Source organism: Mus caroli, unplaced genomic scaffold (genome assembly GCF_978045245.1).
Source record: "Mus caroli unplaced genomic scaffold, Mus_caroli_1 scaffold_11, whole genome shotgun sequence".
In the NCBI taxonomy this organism is placed as follows: Eukaryota; Metazoa; Chordata; class Mammalia; order Rodentia; family Muridae; genus Mus; species Mus caroli.
Window position 1 is genome coordinate 17,222,501 of NW_028227266.1, and position 18,454 is coordinate 17,240,954.

The following is an 18,454-nucleotide window of genomic DNA, read 5'->3' on the forward strand; positions in this document are numbered from 1 at the left end:
AAAACTCTGAAAGTATAAGTCCAAAATAAACTTTTTTCCTGATTATACTTGGTTATACTGTTTTATCATGACACAAGGAAAAACTAAGAGAAGTTGATTCAAGGGAATAAGCTACTGCAATGAAAGACTTTACCTTGCTGGGGTTTTTTTTTGTTTGTTTGGTTTGGTTTGGTTTGGTTCGGTTTGGTTTGGTTTGGTTTGGTTTGGTTTGGTTTGGTTTGGTTTGGTTTTGGTTTTGGAGTAATGAAGGAAACTGTGGAAAAGGAAAGGTATTGGATGGGATAAGAGGGTTTAGTAGGACATTCAAGTAGGAGCCTGAAAGACAATAGTACTGAAAGCAAAAGGATTCAGAGGAAAACAGTATTAGAAGTGGGCAAAAGACCATTCTTTTTTTTTTTTCTAAAGACCATTCTTACCGGGTTTTTGCAAAAGAAAAAAATGTGGCTGCTTTCTAACTTTGTCCTAAGAATCTCCTAATACTAAATTGAACCATAATGGACTAATTTCTTTGATGAAGGAGATTCAAATACAGTATAATATTGACTTTGTTATATGGTTAACTACTCTTATGCATATCTACAGTGAGATGACTAACAAATCAAGAAGAAATACAAAATGTACAGTTTAAAGAGAAAGCTAGAACCAGGGAATTTTATATTGGAGCTAAAGATCCTACTAAAAGAGATAAAGAGAAATGATGTGAAATGGAAAAAAGGGAGGGGCATACACAGGCCAAGATCCCATATAGCTAAACTTCCAACTTTTAAAAAGAAAAAGACTGGGGAATTTTATTACCCTAAAAAGACAACAACAAAAGAATTCTTCTCCAAATGGGATTTAACTGGTCAGTATTCACCCTAAGAAGATAAAGTGGGCAGAATTTTTTGCATGGTTCTACCTAAATAGTCATGAAGAATACACAAGTAAATGGGCTGGAGAATCTTCCTCCACAGTTAAAGAGAGTCACTAAGTTCATACAAGAGTCACTGCATGGAGATCCCCAGAGTCCATTGTGTGAAGCTGTGAAAATGAAACCTTAATTATGTTGGAGTGCCCAAGATGTTGACAATGACAAAGCTATGAGATATCGGCCATGGAAAGCAACAAACATGGAGTGGAAACCAGCACAAGAGAGAGAAGTGTGTGGAAGGCAACATACATGGATCTACAGGATTTGGATTTTGGTCTGGATTTAGTCTACTATTTCTTCACTATAATCCCAATCCTCTCTGTTGGAATGATAATGTACGTTCTATGGCATTGTGTGTTTGAAGTGTGTAATTTGATTTTAAATTTGCATGGGATTCTATCATTATGTACTTCCTTAGAGATCAGAAGACAATGTTAAGACTGAATTATGAGGTTCCCAGATCCCGCCGAGACTAGTCTGCGCAGGTGAGAGTGGGGACTGCTTCTGGGACAGGCAGAAGCCACGGAGCTTCTGAGGCAGACCCCATTTCAGGCTCCAGACATCCTGGCACCTTCCCTGCTAGAGGAGAGGTGTCCGCCCCACATGGGAGGGCTTTGCTGGAGCACCTGGGGGAGCCATCTTGGTTCCTGGATCCTGCCCAGACTAGCATGTGCAGGTGAGAGGGTTGACTACAGAACCTAAAAGTTTCTAGGACATGCCCTGTTTTGGGACTTCATCTTCGGCCAGGAGACAGATCCAAATGCCAGATATCTGTGCACCTTCCCTGCAAGAGGAGAGCTTGCCTGCAGAGAGTGCTCTAACCACTGAAACTCAGGAGAGAGCTAGTCTCCCATGTCTGCTGATAGAGGCTAACAGAATTATGAGAGGAACAAGCTTTAACCAGACACAACTATAACAACTAACTGCAGAGATTACCAGACGGGGAAAGGCAAATGTAAGAATCTTACTAATAGAAACCAAGACCACTCACCATAATCAGAACCCAAGACTTCCACCTCAGCCAGTCCAACACACCCAAAAACCTACACCCGGATTTAAAAGCATATCTCATGATGATGGTAGAGGACATAAAGAAGGACTTTACTAACTCACTTAAGGAAATACAGGAGAACACTACTAAAGAGTTACAAGTCCTTAAAGAAAAAAAGGAAAACACAAACAAACAGGTAGAAGTCCTTAAAGAAAAATAGGAAAACACAACCAAACAGGTGAGGGAAATGAACAAAACCATACTAGACCTAAAAAAAGAACAAGACACAATAAAGAAAACCCAAAGTGAGGCAACACTGGAGATAGAAACACTAGGAAAGAAATCTGGAACCACAGATGCCAGCATCAGCAACAGAATACAAGAGATGGAAGAGAGAATCTCAGGTGCAGAAGATTCCATAGAGAACATCTGCAAAACAATCAAAGAAAATGCAAAATGCAAAAAGATCCTAAATCAAAATATCCAGGAAATCTAGGAGACAATGAGAAGACCAAACCTACGGGTAATAGGAATAGATGAAAATGAAGATTTTTCAACTTAAAGGGCCAGCAAATATAATCAACAAAATTATAGAAGAAAACTTCCCAAACCTAAAGAAAGAGATGCCCATGAACATCCAAGAAGCCTACAGAACTCCAAATAGACTGGACCAGAAAAGAAATTCCTCCCAACACATAATAATCAGAACAATAAATACACTAAATAAAGATATAATATTAAAAGCAGTAAGGGGAAAAAGGTCAAGTAACATACAAAGGCAGGCCTATCAGAATTACACCAGATTTTTCACCAGAGACTATGAAAGCCAGAATATACTAGACAGATGTTATACAGACACTAAGAGAACACAAATGCCAGCTCAGACTACTATACCCAGCCAAACTTTCAATTACTTTCAATGGAGAAACCAAAGTATTCCATGACAAAACCAAATTCATACACTATTTTTCCTCAAATCCAGCCCTTCTAAGAATAATAACAGAAGAAAACTAATACAAGGACGGAAACCACATCTGAAAAAAGCAAGAAAGTAATCCTTCAACAAACATAAAAGAAGACAGCCGCAAGAACAGAATGTCAACTCTAACAGAAAAATAATAGGAAGCAACAATTACTTTTCCTTAATATCTTTTAATATCAATGGACTCAATTCCCCAATAAAAAGACATAGACTAACAGACTGGCTACACAAACAGGACCCAACATTTTGCTGCTTACAGGAAACCCATCTCAGGAAAAAGACAGACACGGCCTCAGAATGAATGGCTGGAAAACAATTTTCCAAGCAAATGGTCTGAAGAAACAAGCTAGAGTAGCCATTCTAATATCGAATAAAATCGACTTCCAACCCAAATTCATCAAGAAAGACAATGAGGGGCACTTCATACTCATCAAAGGTAAAATCCTCCAAGAGGAAATCTCAATTCTGAATATCTATGTTCCAAATGCAAGGGCAGCCACAGTCATTAAAGAAACTTTAGTAAAGCTCAAAGCACACATTGCACCTCAAACAATAATAGTGGGAGACTTCAAAACACCACTTTCATCAATGGACAGATCGTGGAAACAGAAACTAAACAGGGACACAGTGAAACTAACAGAAGTTATGAAACAAATGGATATCTACAGAAATTTTTATCCTAAAACAAAAGGATATACCTTCTTCTCAGCACGTCATGGTACCTTCTCCACAATTGTCCATATAATTGGTCACAAAACAGACCTCAACAGATACAAAAATATTGAAATTGTCCCATGCATCCTATCAGATCACCATGGACTAAGGCTGAACTTGAAAAACAACATAAATAATAGAAAGCCAACATTCACGTGGAAACTGGACAACACTCTTCTCAATGATACCTTGGTCAAGGAAGGAATAAAGAAAGAAATTAAAGATTAAAGAAATTAGAGTTTAATGAAAATGAAGCCAAAACATACTCAAACTTATGGGACACAATGAAAGCATTTCTAAGAAGAAAACTCATAGCTCTGAGTACTTCCAAAAAGAAACTAGAGAGAGCACACACTAGCAGCTTGACAACACACCTACAAGCTTAAAAACAAAAGGAAGCAAGAGGAGTAGACAGCAGGAAATAATCAAACTCAGGGGCAAAATCAACCAACTGAAAACAAGAACTATTTAAAGAATCAACCAAATGAAGAGCTGGTTCTTTGAGAAAATCAACAAGATAGATAAACCCTTAGCCAGACTCACTAGAGGGCACAGGGTCAGCATCCTAATTAAAAAATCAGAAATGAAAAGGGAGACATAACAACAGCTCCTGATGAAATCCAAAACACCATCAGCTCCTTCTATAAAAGGCTATACTCAACAAAAGTGGAAAACCTGGACAAAATGGACAAATTTCTAGACAGATACCAGGTACCAAAATTAAATCAGGATCAGGTTAATTATCTAAACAGTCCTATATCCCCTAAAGAAATAGAAGCAGTCATTAATAGTTTTCCAACCAAAAAAAAAGCCCAGGACCAGATGGGTTTAGTGCAGAGTTCTATCAGACCTTCAAAGAAGATCTAATTCCAGTTCTTCACAAACTATTCCACAAAATAGAAGTAGAAGGTACTCTGCCCAATTCATTCTATGAAGCCACAATTACTCTGATACCTAAACCACAGAAAGATCTAACAAAGATAGAGAACGTCAAACCAATTTCCCTTATGAATATCAATGCAAAAATACTCATAAAATTCTCACTAAACGAATCCAAGAACACATCAAAACAATCATCCATTCTGACCACATGGTTTCATTCCAGGGATGCAAGGATGGTTTAATATACAGAAATCCATCAACATAATCCATTATATAAACAAATTCAAAGACAAAAACCACATGATCATCTCCTTAGATGCAGAGAAAGCATTTGACAAAATCCAACACCCATTCATGATAAAAGTCTTGGAAAGATCAGAAATTCAAGGCCCATACCTAAACACGATAAAAGCAATCTACAGCAAACCAGTAGCCAACATCAAAGTAAAGGGTGAGAAGCTGATAGCAATCCCACTAAAATCAGGGATTAGACAAGGCTGCCCACTTTCTCCCTATCTATTCAACACTGTACTTGAAGACCTAGCCAGAGCAATTCAACATCAAAAGGAGATCAAGGGGATACAATTTGGAAAGGAAGAAGTCAAAATATCACTTTTTGCAGATGATATGATAGTATATATAAGTGACCCTAAAAATTCCACCAGACAACTCCTAAGCCTGATAGACAGCTTCAGTGAAGTAGCTGGATATAAAATTAACTCAAACAAGTCAATCGCCTTTCTCTACACAAAGGATAAACAGGCTGAGAAAGAAATTAGGGAAACAACATCCTTCTCAATAGTCACAAATAATATAAAATACCTTGGCATAACTCTAACTAAGGAAGTGAAAGATCTGTATAATAAGAACTTCAAGTCTCTGAAGAAAGAAATTAAACAAGATCTCAGAAGATGGAAAGATCTCCCATGATCATGGATTGGCAGGATCAATATAGTAAAAATGGCTATCTTGCCAAAAGCAATCTACAGATTCAACACAATCCCCATCAAAATTCCAACTCAACTCTTCAACGAATTAGAAAGGGCAATCTTCAAATTCATCTGGAATAACAAAAGACCTAGGATAGCAAAAACTTTTCTCAAGGATAAAAGAACCTCTGGTGGAATCACCATGCCTGACCTAAAGCTGTACTACAGAGAAATGTGAAAAAAAAAAAAAACTATATGGTACTGGTATAGCAACAGACAAGAAGACCAATGGAATAGAATTGAAGACCCAGAAATGAACTCACACACCTACGGTCAGGTGATCTTTGACAAGGGAGCCAAAACCGTCCAGTGGGAAAAAAAGACAGCATTATCAACAAAAGGTGCTGGCACAACTCGCAGTTATCATGTAGAAGAATGCAAATTGATCCATTCCTATCTCCTTGTACTAAGGTCAAATCTAAGTGGATCAAGGAACTCCACATAAAATCAGAGACAGTGAAACTTATAGAGGAGAAAGTGGGGAAAAGCCTTGAAGATATGGGCACAGGGGAAAAATTTCTGAATAGAACAGCAATGGCTTGTGCTGTAAGATTGAGAATCTACAAATGCGGCCTCATAAAATTCCAAAGTTTCTGTAAGGCAAAGCACACTGTCAATATGACAAAACAGCAATCAACAGATTGTGACAAAAGGCTACCAACAGATTGGGAAAGGACCTTTACCTATCCTAAATCAGATAGGGGACTAATATCCAATATCTATAAAGAACTCAAAAAGGTGGACTCCAGAAAATCAAATAACCCCATTAAAAATGGGGCTCAGAGCTTACAAAGAATTCTCACCTGAGGAATAACAAATGGCTAAGATGCACCTGAAAAAAATGTTCAGCATCCTTAATCATCAGGGAAATGCAAATCAAAACAACCCTGAGATTCCACCTCACACCAGTCAGAATGGCTAAGTTCAAAAAATCAGGTGACAGCAGATGCTGGCCAGGATGTGGAGAAAGAGGTACATTCCTCCATTGTTGGTGGGGTTGCAAGCTTGTACAATCACTCTGGAAATCAACCTACACACCGTAAGAATATTTAGCGAGTATAACAGGTAGAAATGTCCAAGTGAGGATGCTTCAATCCCACTTAGAAGGGAGAAGGAAATAATCATGGGAGGCAAAGGGAAGGAAGGGCCTGAGTGGGAGATGGAGGGGGAGAAGGAGGGAAAAATGGCAACAGGATCAGATATGGGGGTGGAGGGGACAGGAGAGAAGCCTAGAGGGCCAAGAGAATGAATGTAGATAAGCAACCTGGGTGAGTGGGAGGTAGGGGAGCCCTCTAGAAAGTACCAGAGACCTAGAAGGTGAAACATTGTCAGTACTCATTGGGGGTGACCTTATCCAAAATACCCAACATTGGGGAAAGGGAACTAGAAGAGTCAACCTCCAGTAGAGGGATAAGGTTCCTAACCCAGAGTCAAAATTCCTGACCCAGAAATGTTCCTGTCTGAAAGAACTGTAGGAACAAAATGGAGATAAGACTGAAGGACAGGTGGACCAATGACTGACCCAACTCAGGACCCATCTCATGGTGGGGCACCAAACCCTGACACTACTATGCTATGATGTGCTTACAGATGGGAGCATGACATGGCTGTCATCTGAAAGGCCCTACCAGCAGCTAACGGAGGCGGAAGCAGACACTTAAACTCATCATTGGACTGAAGTCAGGAACCCCTATGGCTGATTTAGGGCAAGAAATGAAGAAGCTGAAAGGGAGAGTGACTACATAGGAAGACCAAAAGCCTCAACTAACCCATATCCTAGTGAGCTCCCAGAGACTGACTCACCAACCAGAAGCATACATGGGCTGGTCAGAGGCCCCTGGCACATATATTGCAGAGGTCTGGCCTCAGTAGGAGAAGATATGCTTAATACTGGAGAGACTTGAGGCCCCAGGGAAGGGGTGGCCTGGTGGGGATATAGAACACCCTCTTGGAGCCAAGTGGAGGAGGAATGGGATGAGGAAATTTGGGTCAGGGGACTGAAGTTGACAGCAATAGCTGGAATGTAAAAAAATAAAATAAAATAAAATAATTTAAAAAACAAAACCCCTTTGAAATAAATGCTGACAATTGAATTTTATTTCATGTATGAAAAATAAAAATAAGAACTAAGAAAAGTGGAAAGGTCTATGGATAAGACTTTCCTGAAATTTCCAAACACATTTTTTCTTTTCCTTTTACTGTTAATAGTAACAAGTCCCCAAAGAAAGGGATAATGTGGACCAATTGACTAATTTGGAGCTGTGTGAATTGAGCCCCCAAGGTCACAAAATTGAAGTAATTAGCCAGTGCCTTCAGATTTGTACTTTGCCAGGCTTTAATGTCTCTTACAACTTTTAGACACCTTCATTGGCTTGAGCCTGCCTTTTTTTTTTTCAAGATCTGAATATATAAACCAAGGCTTTTGTGATTATCAGGAAGAAAAGAAGCAGTTGGTAATGCCCCTGCAGAGACACAGCCTAGGCCAGTAAGTGCTAATGGAGATGGTAGAAGGGTAGAGACTGTCAAGGTCACTGTTTCTTTGTCCTCAAGAGGTATGAGTGTTGGGATGGAGTGGAGGATACAAGCATGCAAAGATTCTGCTCCAAGGGCTGAGCTGACTTTTGGAACTGGGATGAATTCTAGGAACTCTCAGGGTCTGCTTTCTTTCCACACTGGTTATCAGTCCTGTAGGTTTCTCCCCCATACCATTAAGCAAAGGATCTTGTTTTAGCAGTGAGGATTGGTACAAAGTACTTTCAACTAGATTGCAAACCTTCTGGAAGACTCCAAGTGCTGTATTTCTCATGTGTGTATGTAAGAATTTATGATCATAAAAAGGATGTGATATCATATTAAAAATAGCAAAGGTGATCTCAGGCATTGGATATTTTCATAGGATTGTATGAGGCCAATACAACATTCTATAAAGTAAGTTCATTATTGTTTAATTATTTCAGCTGTGTTGCTCACCAGTGCCTTATGCCAAGGCACTTTAGGGTTAAATGCACATCCATCAAAATGGAAGTCCACCAGAGTCAAGGTTAGTGTAGAAGAAGCTGTGAGTTTGAGTAAGCACTTATTATCAAGAATTCATGTAATAAAAAATTAAATAATTTAAAAGAAAAGCAACTCCATGAGTGAAACTAGAAATTTTCTCTGTGATTATGAACTGTCTATGCTATTTTGAATCTCAGCAATGTGATCTTTAGTCTTACAGAAGTTTTATCAATAGCCAATTCTTACACTATCTTAGATTATTAGTGTATTTTCACAGTGTTTTAATTTCCTTTAGTTATAATTGTGTTTTCTCATCATGGAAAGGATCTTTTTCTGTTTTTTCAATTATATTTCTGTTTGTATCATTTTGTGATCAAAGTATGGCTTATATATAGTTTTTGGTCTTGTACACCTTTCCTAATGTAAGTGAGTGTTGAAAGAGATGGCTAACACATGTCAGTGGAAGATGAGTTTGTATCTATGCCTTTAGACTAGTGCTGCTTATATCCTTGGTCAGATAAGCTTCCGTTTTTAGACTCACACTGGCTCAAGTGCTGAGAACAAGAACAAGTAATTGTTAAGTGTTCAGCTCTAAGTGGGACATCTATGCCACATTCCCCATGATCTAGGGAAGCATCAAATAAAATCAGGTGAAAAGAGTAAAAAAAAAAAAAAAACTGGAGAATGGGGAGAAATCTGTGAATGTTGTCCTCTGGATATGGCATGGCCATTACATGCATGCTTATATAGAAGCTGTGACCACCTATACATGACCTACACAAAAGTATGAAAGAAGAAGAGAACTAGATGGTATCAGAAGGATGTCACCATAACTGAGATGGGGATTGGTGGGGGTAATGGAAGAATATAATCATAATATATTGTATATATGTATGGAATTGTCAAAAATTAAGTTAAAAAAGAATAGTGAGATTGCAGAAGATCAGTAATATTGCCAAAAATGTAGTCATTTGATCATTTCACAAGACAGTTGCTTTAATCCAAAATACAGAGTGTCGAGTGATAGTAAACTTCTGTCATTTTTATTAACACTATTTTCATTTTCAAAAGCTGTTCAAACAATATAGAACTTCAAAACCTAACACTAGTCTCAGATTTCCATCTCATGAGAATCTCTGATGATCCAGGACTGCAGCCCATTCTCTTCGGGTTATTTCTGTCTATGTACCTGGTTACAGTGCTTGGTAACCTGATCATCATCCTGGCTGTCAACTCTGACTCCAACCTCCATACTCCCATGTACTTCTTCCTCTGCAATCTGTCCTTGGCTGACATCTGTTTTATCTCTACCACAGTCCCAAAGATGATTGTGAACATCCAAACTCACAGCAAAGAGATAATCTATGTGGGATGCCTTACACAGATGTCATTTTTGATCCTTTTTGGATGTATGGATGGCTTGCTTCTGACTGTGATGGCCTATGATAGATTTGTGGCTGTCTGTCACCCACTGCATTACTCACTCATCATGAATCCTCGCCTCTGTGGCTCTTTAGTTTGCCTGTCTCTTTTGATTAGTCTCGTGGATTCTCAGGCACACAATCTCATTGCCTTACAAATCATCTACTTCAAGGATATAAAAATTTCAAATTTCTTCTGTGACCCTGCACAACTCCTTAATCTTGCCTGTTTTAACACATTCATTAATAACATAGTCATGTATTTTGTTGGTGCTATATCTGGTTTACTTCCTATATCTGGAATTTTCTTCTCTTATTATAAAATCATTTTCTCGATTCTGAAAATACCATCAAAAGGTGGGAGGTATAAAGCCTTCTCTACCTGTGGGTCTCATCTGTCAGTTGTTTGTTTATTTTATGGAACAGCCATTGGAGTATATCTTGGTTCAGCTGTATCACATTCTCCCAGAAGTACTGCAGTGGCCTCACTGATATACACTGTGGTCACTCCTATGCTAAATCCTTTCATCTATAGCCTGAGGAACAAGGACATTAAAAGAGCAGTGAAGAGACTTCACAGAAGAATGTTGTAATACTAGGGCCTGTGGCACCCATTTAGAGTGTGGGTTTGTAATTACAGCAGGGGAAAAGCATCTAGATCCATGCATCCAGTTACAATAGTTTTTGGTTTTGATGACTCACAAAAAGGGACCTATCATAACTAACCTCCGAAAGACCCAACAAGCAGCTGAAAGAGTCAGATACAGATGCTTGCACGCAACCAATGGACGGAAGCAGCTGGCCCCTGTTGTTGAATTAGGGAAGGCTGAAAGAAGCTGAGGAGGAGATGGCAAAATATTGATTTGCAAAATTTCAACTTAGGAAGAACATAATTATATTCTTTGTTAAGAAGGGAATCCTGGAAACTTCATTCAATTCTCTCACACTAGTTCTACTTATCACAGAAGCTCTCTACATGATAGCAGAAAATATATGTTCCTATAAAGTATGTGCTAGGAATTTCAAAGGACTATGAAAGTGATGATAAATATATAAAGAGGGTGCTTATGACTGCAACGTCATGAAGGATTTATTGTTTTCATTTTAACTCTGGAGACTGAACCTAGGCAAGCACTCTGCCATGGAGCTAAATCCTAAACCCAAAAGCATTCTAGATAAAAGGTGCCTCATAATCTGACCAATGTGTTCTACCTGTTGCTCATAATTTTGCATGTACAGTCTTCTCAATGTTATAATACCACGGGTTTTGTTCTTTTACAGGAAACAAAGAGACACTGCAGTTTAATATAACCTACTCTAGGTGTTTAAGTGGAAATAAATGAAGCCATGTTATAATACAGCCAGATGTGGCTGTGTAGAGTTTTAACCCCAACATTTGGAGACAGAAGCAGGCTAATCTATGTACACGACCAGTCACAGCTGTATAGTAAGACTCTGTTTCAAAAAGCAACCAAATCAAACTAAAACCAAAAGCAAAATAACAACAGTAGCAACAACAGAAACAGAGATGTCACAATACAGGATACCTCTCAGAGAGGATTCTGGCACATTGCTTGTTTATTTATTTGTTGTGTGTATGTAAATGACACACATGCCACAACATGTATGCCAAGGGCAACTTGAAGGAGATGGTATTCTTCTTTAGTCATGTGGGTTCAAGGAATTAAACTCAGGTTGTACACTTGATGGCAATCTTTATCAACTGAATCATCTTGTTTACTGCCCCCACCAGATTATCTTTTTGAAAAACCAGCAAGCCCCTTCACTTACCTGTCACTCTAGGAAGAATTCACTTGTTCACTGAGCTTTTATCAAGTGGGAGTCTGTTCCATCATTCAGACAGAAGTGGGTAGTACATACAGGGTAGATGACTGTAGACCATAGGCTGAGTTCACAGACAGACACATGCATGATAACACATCAAAGGTATCTTCTTGATCCCACTCTGGGGTATGCTTGCCGATGTCCACATCTTTCCTGCTCTTTTAGTATTTCAACTAGTCTGAACAAGATGCCTGAAATAAGGATTTAGTTTTATTTCTTTTAAGACACCAGGAAGAGTTTAAAGATATTCTTCCTCTCTTTTAGTATTCAAGATCTTGGGGTTTCTTAAAAAGTTGGAAGTTAGGGTTTGGGTGTATGGTTTAGTGAGGTAGTTAGCATGTATCAGTCCCTAGATTTGATCCATAGCACAGGAAAAACGTGTTTAATATCATGTGTATGTGCGTGCATTGTATATGAGTGTACATGTATTCACATGTGCTGGCATGTGTATGCTTTACATGTGTGTGCATGCTTATGGAGACCTCATGTTATATTTGTTCTTCACTGCTTCATTTTATGATGCAGAGTCACTTACCCATCAGCTAATCTAGGTAGATACCTCTCTCTCTCTCTCAAGATCATTGAATGATGGGGTTATAGGTAGCCTCAACATCTGCTCAGCTTTTCCTGTAAATTTTGGGTGTCTGAACACCAGCCCTCATAATTGCCTCATAAACATTTTATTCACTGGACCATATATACAACCTGGAAAAATATTTTGGCAGCCAGAAATTATAGAAAAAATTTAATTGGATGAAATGGTGACAATTTTGTATTCTGTCTATCCCCCTCATTTTATCTGTGATGTACAGCAGTTTGTTATGATGCCTGGAAGTTGGTACTTGTTATCTAAGCTGATTTCCATCTGATACAAGTACAATGAGCATGGGTTAAAAGATGAATGGTCTGTTTGTGAATGATTAGTGTATAAAATAGAAAGAAAATAAAATTTTGCTATCAAATTGGAAGGGAAAAAGTAATGTATCATTATTTGCAGATAATGTAATGTTACATATATATCCACAAATCCTAAAAAATCCACAGGGAATTCAAACAGCTGATTAACACTTTCAGAAGAGTATCTGGCTACAAAATTAACTCACAAAAATCTGTAACCCTCCTATAAGACAACAGACTGTGAAAGAAGTCAGATAAATAAAACATTTCACGAAAGCCTCAAACAATATAAAACATCTCCAGAGTATATCTAACCAAATAAACTAGACTTGTATGATTAAAACTTCAAGTCTTAGAAGAAAGAAATTGAAAAGGATATCAGAAGATAAGATCTCCCATGCTCATGGATAGGTAAGATTAACATAATAAAAAGGCCATTCTATGGAAAGCAATTTACAGATTTATTTAGTCCCTTTTAATATTCCAACAATTTATTACAGATCTTGAAAGAATATTTCCAAACTTTATATGAAAACAAACAAAATAAACAGATTACCAAAATGATTCTGAACAATAAAAAACTGCTTAAGATTCCACTATTCATATTTCAAGTTGTACTACAGAGCTATCTATAGTTATAAAATCCTCATGGTATTGGCCTAAAGACAGACACATTGATCAATGGAATAAAATTGAAGTCTCAGACATAAATCCATATACCTATGTACATCTGAATTTTTAAATGAATAGTCCAGAAATATAGATTGGAAAAAAGGAAAGCATCTTCAACAAATGGTCAATCTGGATGTTTGCATGTAGAAAAATGCAAATAGATTCATAATTATTACCATGCACATAACTCAAGTCAAAGTGGATCAAAGACCTCAATATAAAACAAGATACACTGAATATGATAGAAGAGAAAGTAGGGAGTAGCCTTGAATACACGTGCACAGAAGACAACTTTCTGAACAGAATACAAATACCAAAGACACTAAGAACAACAATTAATAAATGAGACCTCAAGAAACCAAAAAGCTTCTATAAGACAAAGATCACCATTGATCAGAAAAAACAGCAGCTTATAGAATGGGAAATGATGCTTACCAACTCCACACTTGATAGAGGACTAATATCAACAATATACAAAGAACTCAAGAAACTACATTAAAAATCAAGTAATCCAATTAAAAATGGCATACAGATCTAAACTGAGAATTTTCTATAGAGGAAACTAAAATGGCTGATGAACATTTAAAAAATATTCAACATCTTTTGCCATTAAGGAAATTCAAATCCAAATGACTTTGAGATTCTATTTTATACCTGTCAGAATGGCTACAATCAACAACATAAGTGACAGCTCATGCTCTTGGGGATATGCTGCAAGAGAAACACTCCTCCATTGCTACCTGGAATGAAAATTTGTACAGCCACTATGGAAATCAATACAGCTCTTCTCAGAACTTTAGGAATTTCACTAAAAAAAGATAGAATGCAAAAATTCTGAATTACACATTAAAAAAAGAAAGATTGTAAGAGAAGGATGGGATGGAGGAGACTATCAAAACAATGCCGTTTAAATGCAGCAGCATCAACACATATATGAACCCATAGAGACTGTGGCAGCGTGCCCATGGCTGGCAGGAATCTGGATGGTTTGCACCAGAAGGGGTTTCATTTCTGAGAGAAGCAGACACATGCTTACATTCCTAATCCAGAAGCTATGTCCAACTGACAGTATCTCACAAGTGAAAACTCAGTTCTCTCCAGCAGAGTCTCACTTCAACCACTCTTAAGGCCAGGACCTATGCCCAGGAGTAGATGTCCAACACAGAGACAAACAAACTCAATGACATCTTTGCTGGCTCTTTGTCCCATAAGACTTTGACAGTACTTTTTGTCACATTTTTTTTCATATATGTTATTGTTTTGAGCTTTATGCTTCACAAGGAGAATTCCTGTGCATACAGACATGTGTGTCTCTGTGTCTTTATATATATATATATCATGTTATTTCTTTGGCTATTTTCTCCTGTTTGTTTGTTTTGCTCTATTCCAATTTATTTTATTATTATTATTTACATGTATATTTGTTTTATAATAAAAGAAAGTTTGTGGATTCTGATAGTAGGAAGGTAAGGGGACTCTCAAAGGGGTTCAAGAGGGGAAACCATAATCTGAATATATTATACAAAAAACATCTATTAAAACTTAAAGTTCTTGGGTTGGAGAGGAGGTTTAGCAGTTAAGAGCACTGACTGCTCTTCCACAGGCCCTGAATTCAAGTCCCAGCAACCACATGGTGGCTCACAACCAACTGTAATGAGGTTCAATATACCCTCTTGTGGTGTGTCTGAAGAGAGTGATAGTGTACCCACATGAAACACATGTCAGTGACAAAGACAGACACTACTTGAGAGTAAAAGGCTGAGAAACAAATTTCCTAGCAAATGGTCCCAAGAAACAAGCTGGAGTAGCCATTCTAATATTGAATAAAATCAACTTTCAACCAAAAGTTACCGAAAAAGATAAGGAAGGAAATTTCATATTCATCAAAGTGAAAGTCTACCAAGAAATATTTTCAATTCTGAACATCTATGTTCCAAATGCAAGGGCACTCACATTCATAAAAGAAACTTTATGAAAGCTAAAAGCAAACATTGCACCTCACACAATAATAGTAGGAGACCTCAACACCCAACTCTCAGCAACGAACAGATCATGGAAAAAGAAACTAAACAAACACACAGTGAAACTAACAGAAGGTATGGACCAAATAAATGGCTATAACAGATATCTATAGGACATTTCATCCTAAAACAAAAGAATATACCTTCTTCTCAGAACATCATGGTACTTTCTCCAAAACTGACCATATAATTGGTCACAAAACAGGCCTCAACAGATAAAAAAAAATTGAAAAAATTCCATGCATCCTATCACATCACCACAGACTAACACTGGACTTCAGTAACAACAAAAACAACAGAAAGCCCACATATAGATGGAAGCTGAACAATGTTCTACTCAATGATAACTTGGTCAAGGAAGAAATAAAGAAAGAAATTAAAGACTTTTTAGAGTTGAATGACAATGAAGCCACAACATACCCAAACTTATGGGACACAATGAATGCAGTGCTAAGCAATGCAGTGCATAGCTCTGAGTGATTCCAAAAAAAAAAAAAAAAAAAAAAAAAAAAAAAAAAAAAAAAAAAACTGGAGAGATCCTACACACTAGCACCTTAATAGCACACCTGAAAGCTCTAAAACAAAAGTAAGCAAATACACCCAAGAGGAGTAAACAGCAGAAAATAATCACACTCAGGGCTGAAATCAACTAAGTAGAAACAAAAAGAACTATACAAAGAATCAACAAAACCAGGATCTAATCCTTTGAGTAAATCAACAAGATAGATAAACCCTTAGCCACGCTAACAAGAGTGCACAGAGATAGTATCCAAATTAACAAAATCAAAAATGAAAAGGGAGATATGACAACAGAAACTGAGAAATTTCAAAAAAAAATCATCAGATCCTACTGTAAACTTAACTAAACTGTTAAATTTGGGTGAAATGGAAAGTTTTCTAGACAGATAAAAGATACCAAATCTTAATCAGGATGAGATAAACCATCTAAACAGTCCCATGACCCCTAAAGAAATGGAAGCAGTCATTAAAAGTCTCCCAAACAAAAAAAAGGCCCAGGACCAGGTGGGTTTAGTTCAGAATTCTATCAGACCTTCGAAGAAGACCTAACACCAACACTTTTCCAACTATTCCACAAAATAGAAACAGAAGATACTCTACCCAATTCTTTCTATGAAGCCACAATTATGCTGATACCTAAACCACACAAAGACCCAACAGAGAAAGAGAACTTCAGACTAACTTCCCATATGAATATCAGTGTAAAAATACTCAATAAAATTATTGAAAACCAAATCCAGAAACACATCAAAATGATCATTCATGAGAATCAAGGAGGCTTCATTCCAGGGATGCAGGGATGGTTCAATATATGAAGATCCATCAACGTAATCCACTACATAAACAAACTCAAAGAAAAAAAAACCACATGATTATTTCACTAAATGCTTGTACTGGCTAGTTTTATGTCAACTTGACATGGGCTGGAGTTATCACAGAGAAAGGAGCTTCAGTTGGGGAAATGCCTCCATGAGATCCAGCTGTAAGGCATTTTCTCAATTAGTGATCAAGGGGGGAGGTCCCCTTGTGGGTGGTGCCATCTCTGGGCTGGTAGCCATGGTTCTATAAGAGAACAGGCTGAGCAAGCCAGGGGAAGCAAGCCAGTAAAGAACATCCCTCCATGGCCTCTGCATCAGTTCCTACTTTCTGAGTTCCAGTCTTGACTTTCTTTGGTGATGAACAACAGTATAGAAGTGTAAACTGGATAAACCTTTTCTTCCCCAACTTGCTTCTTGGTCATGATGTTTTGTCCAGGAATAGAAACCCTGACTAAGACAATGCTGAAAAAGCATTTGACAAAATTCAATATCCCTTCATGTTAAAAGTCATAGAAAGATCAGGAATTCAAGGCCCATACCTAAACATAGTAAAAACAATATACAGCAAACCAGTAGCCAACGTCAAACTAAATGAAGAGAAACTTGAAGCAATCCCACTAAAATTGGGGACTAGAAATGCCTGCCCACTCTCTCCCTATCTACTAAATATAGTACTTGAAATTTTAGCTTGAGCAATTAGACCACAAGAGGAGGTCAAAGGGATATAAACTGCCATTTGAAATGTAAATAAAGCTCATCCGGCTGGATCAGCGCCTGGGGTAGCGGGAGCGCAGGGTTGCCTGACACCCGCCAGCTACCCACGACCCCTGCCTCAGGATTTTGGGACTGCTGGTGAGTGGAACACAGCTTCAGCTCCAATCCAATTGCGCGGGACCTGAGACTGCATTAGTTAGGGAAGCAGAAACCGGCCTGAGTAGGGCCACAGGCCACATCCAGCCGGATCAGCGCCGGGGTAGCGGGAGCGCAGGGTTGCCTGACACCCGCCAGCTACCCATGACCCCCGCCGCAGGATTTTGGGACTGCTGGTGAGTGGAACACAGCTTCAGCTCCAATCCAATTGCGCGGGACCTGAGACTGCATTAGTTAGGGAAGCAGAAACCGGCCTGAGTAGGGCCACAGGCCACATCCGGCCGGATCAGCGCCGGGGTAGCGGGAGCGCAGGGTTGCCTGACACCCGCCAGCTACCCATGACCCCCGCCGCAGGATTTTGGGACTGCTGGTGAGTGGAACACAGCTTCTGCTCCAATCCAATTGCTCGGGACCTGAGACTGCATTAATTAGGGAAGCAGAAACCGGCCTGAGTAGGGCCACAGGCCTCATCCGGCAGGATCAGCGCCGGGGTAGCGGGAGCGCAGGGTTGCCTGACACCCGCCAGCTACCCACGACCCCCGCCGCAGGATTTTGGGACTGCTGGTGAGTGGAACACAGCTTCTGCTCCAATCCAATTGCGCGGGACCTGAGACTGCATTAATTAGGGAAGCAGAAACCGGCCTGAGTAGGGCCACAGGCCTCATCCGGCCAGATCAGCACCGGGGTAGCGGGAGCGCAGGGTTGCCTGACACCCGCCAGCTACCCACGACCCCCGCCTCAGGATTTTGGGACTGCTGGTGAGTGGAACACAGCTTCTGCTCCAATCCAATTGCGCGGGACCTGAGACTGCATTAGTTAGGGAAGCAGAAACCGGCCTGAGTAGGGCCACAGGCCTCATCCGGCAGGATCAGCGCCGGGGTAGCGGGAGCGCAGGGTTGCCTGACACCCGCCAGCTACCCACGACC

The 18,454-nt window shown here is 39.0% G+C and overlaps 1 protein-coding gene across 1 annotated transcript; it reads left to right on the forward strand.

The window, feature by feature from the left end:
- Positions 1 to 9,591: 9,591 nt before the first annotated feature.
- LOC110302068 (olfactory receptor 7E178-like) lies at positions 9,592 to 10,479 on the forward strand. Its single transcript, XM_021172838.2, has one exon. It carries the CDS (start codon positions 9,592 to 9,594, stop codon positions 10,477 to 10,479), a length of 888 nt encoding a protein of 295 aa, XP_021028497.1.
- The last annotated feature ends 7,975 nt before the right edge of the window (positions 10,480 to 18,454 follow it).

Bases quoted from the DNA above. Each gene is read 5' to 3' on its own strand.
- LOC110302068 (XM_021172838.2), top strand. From the start codon at position 9,592: ATGAGAATCTCTGATGATCCAGGACTGCAGCCCATTCTCTTCGGGTTA.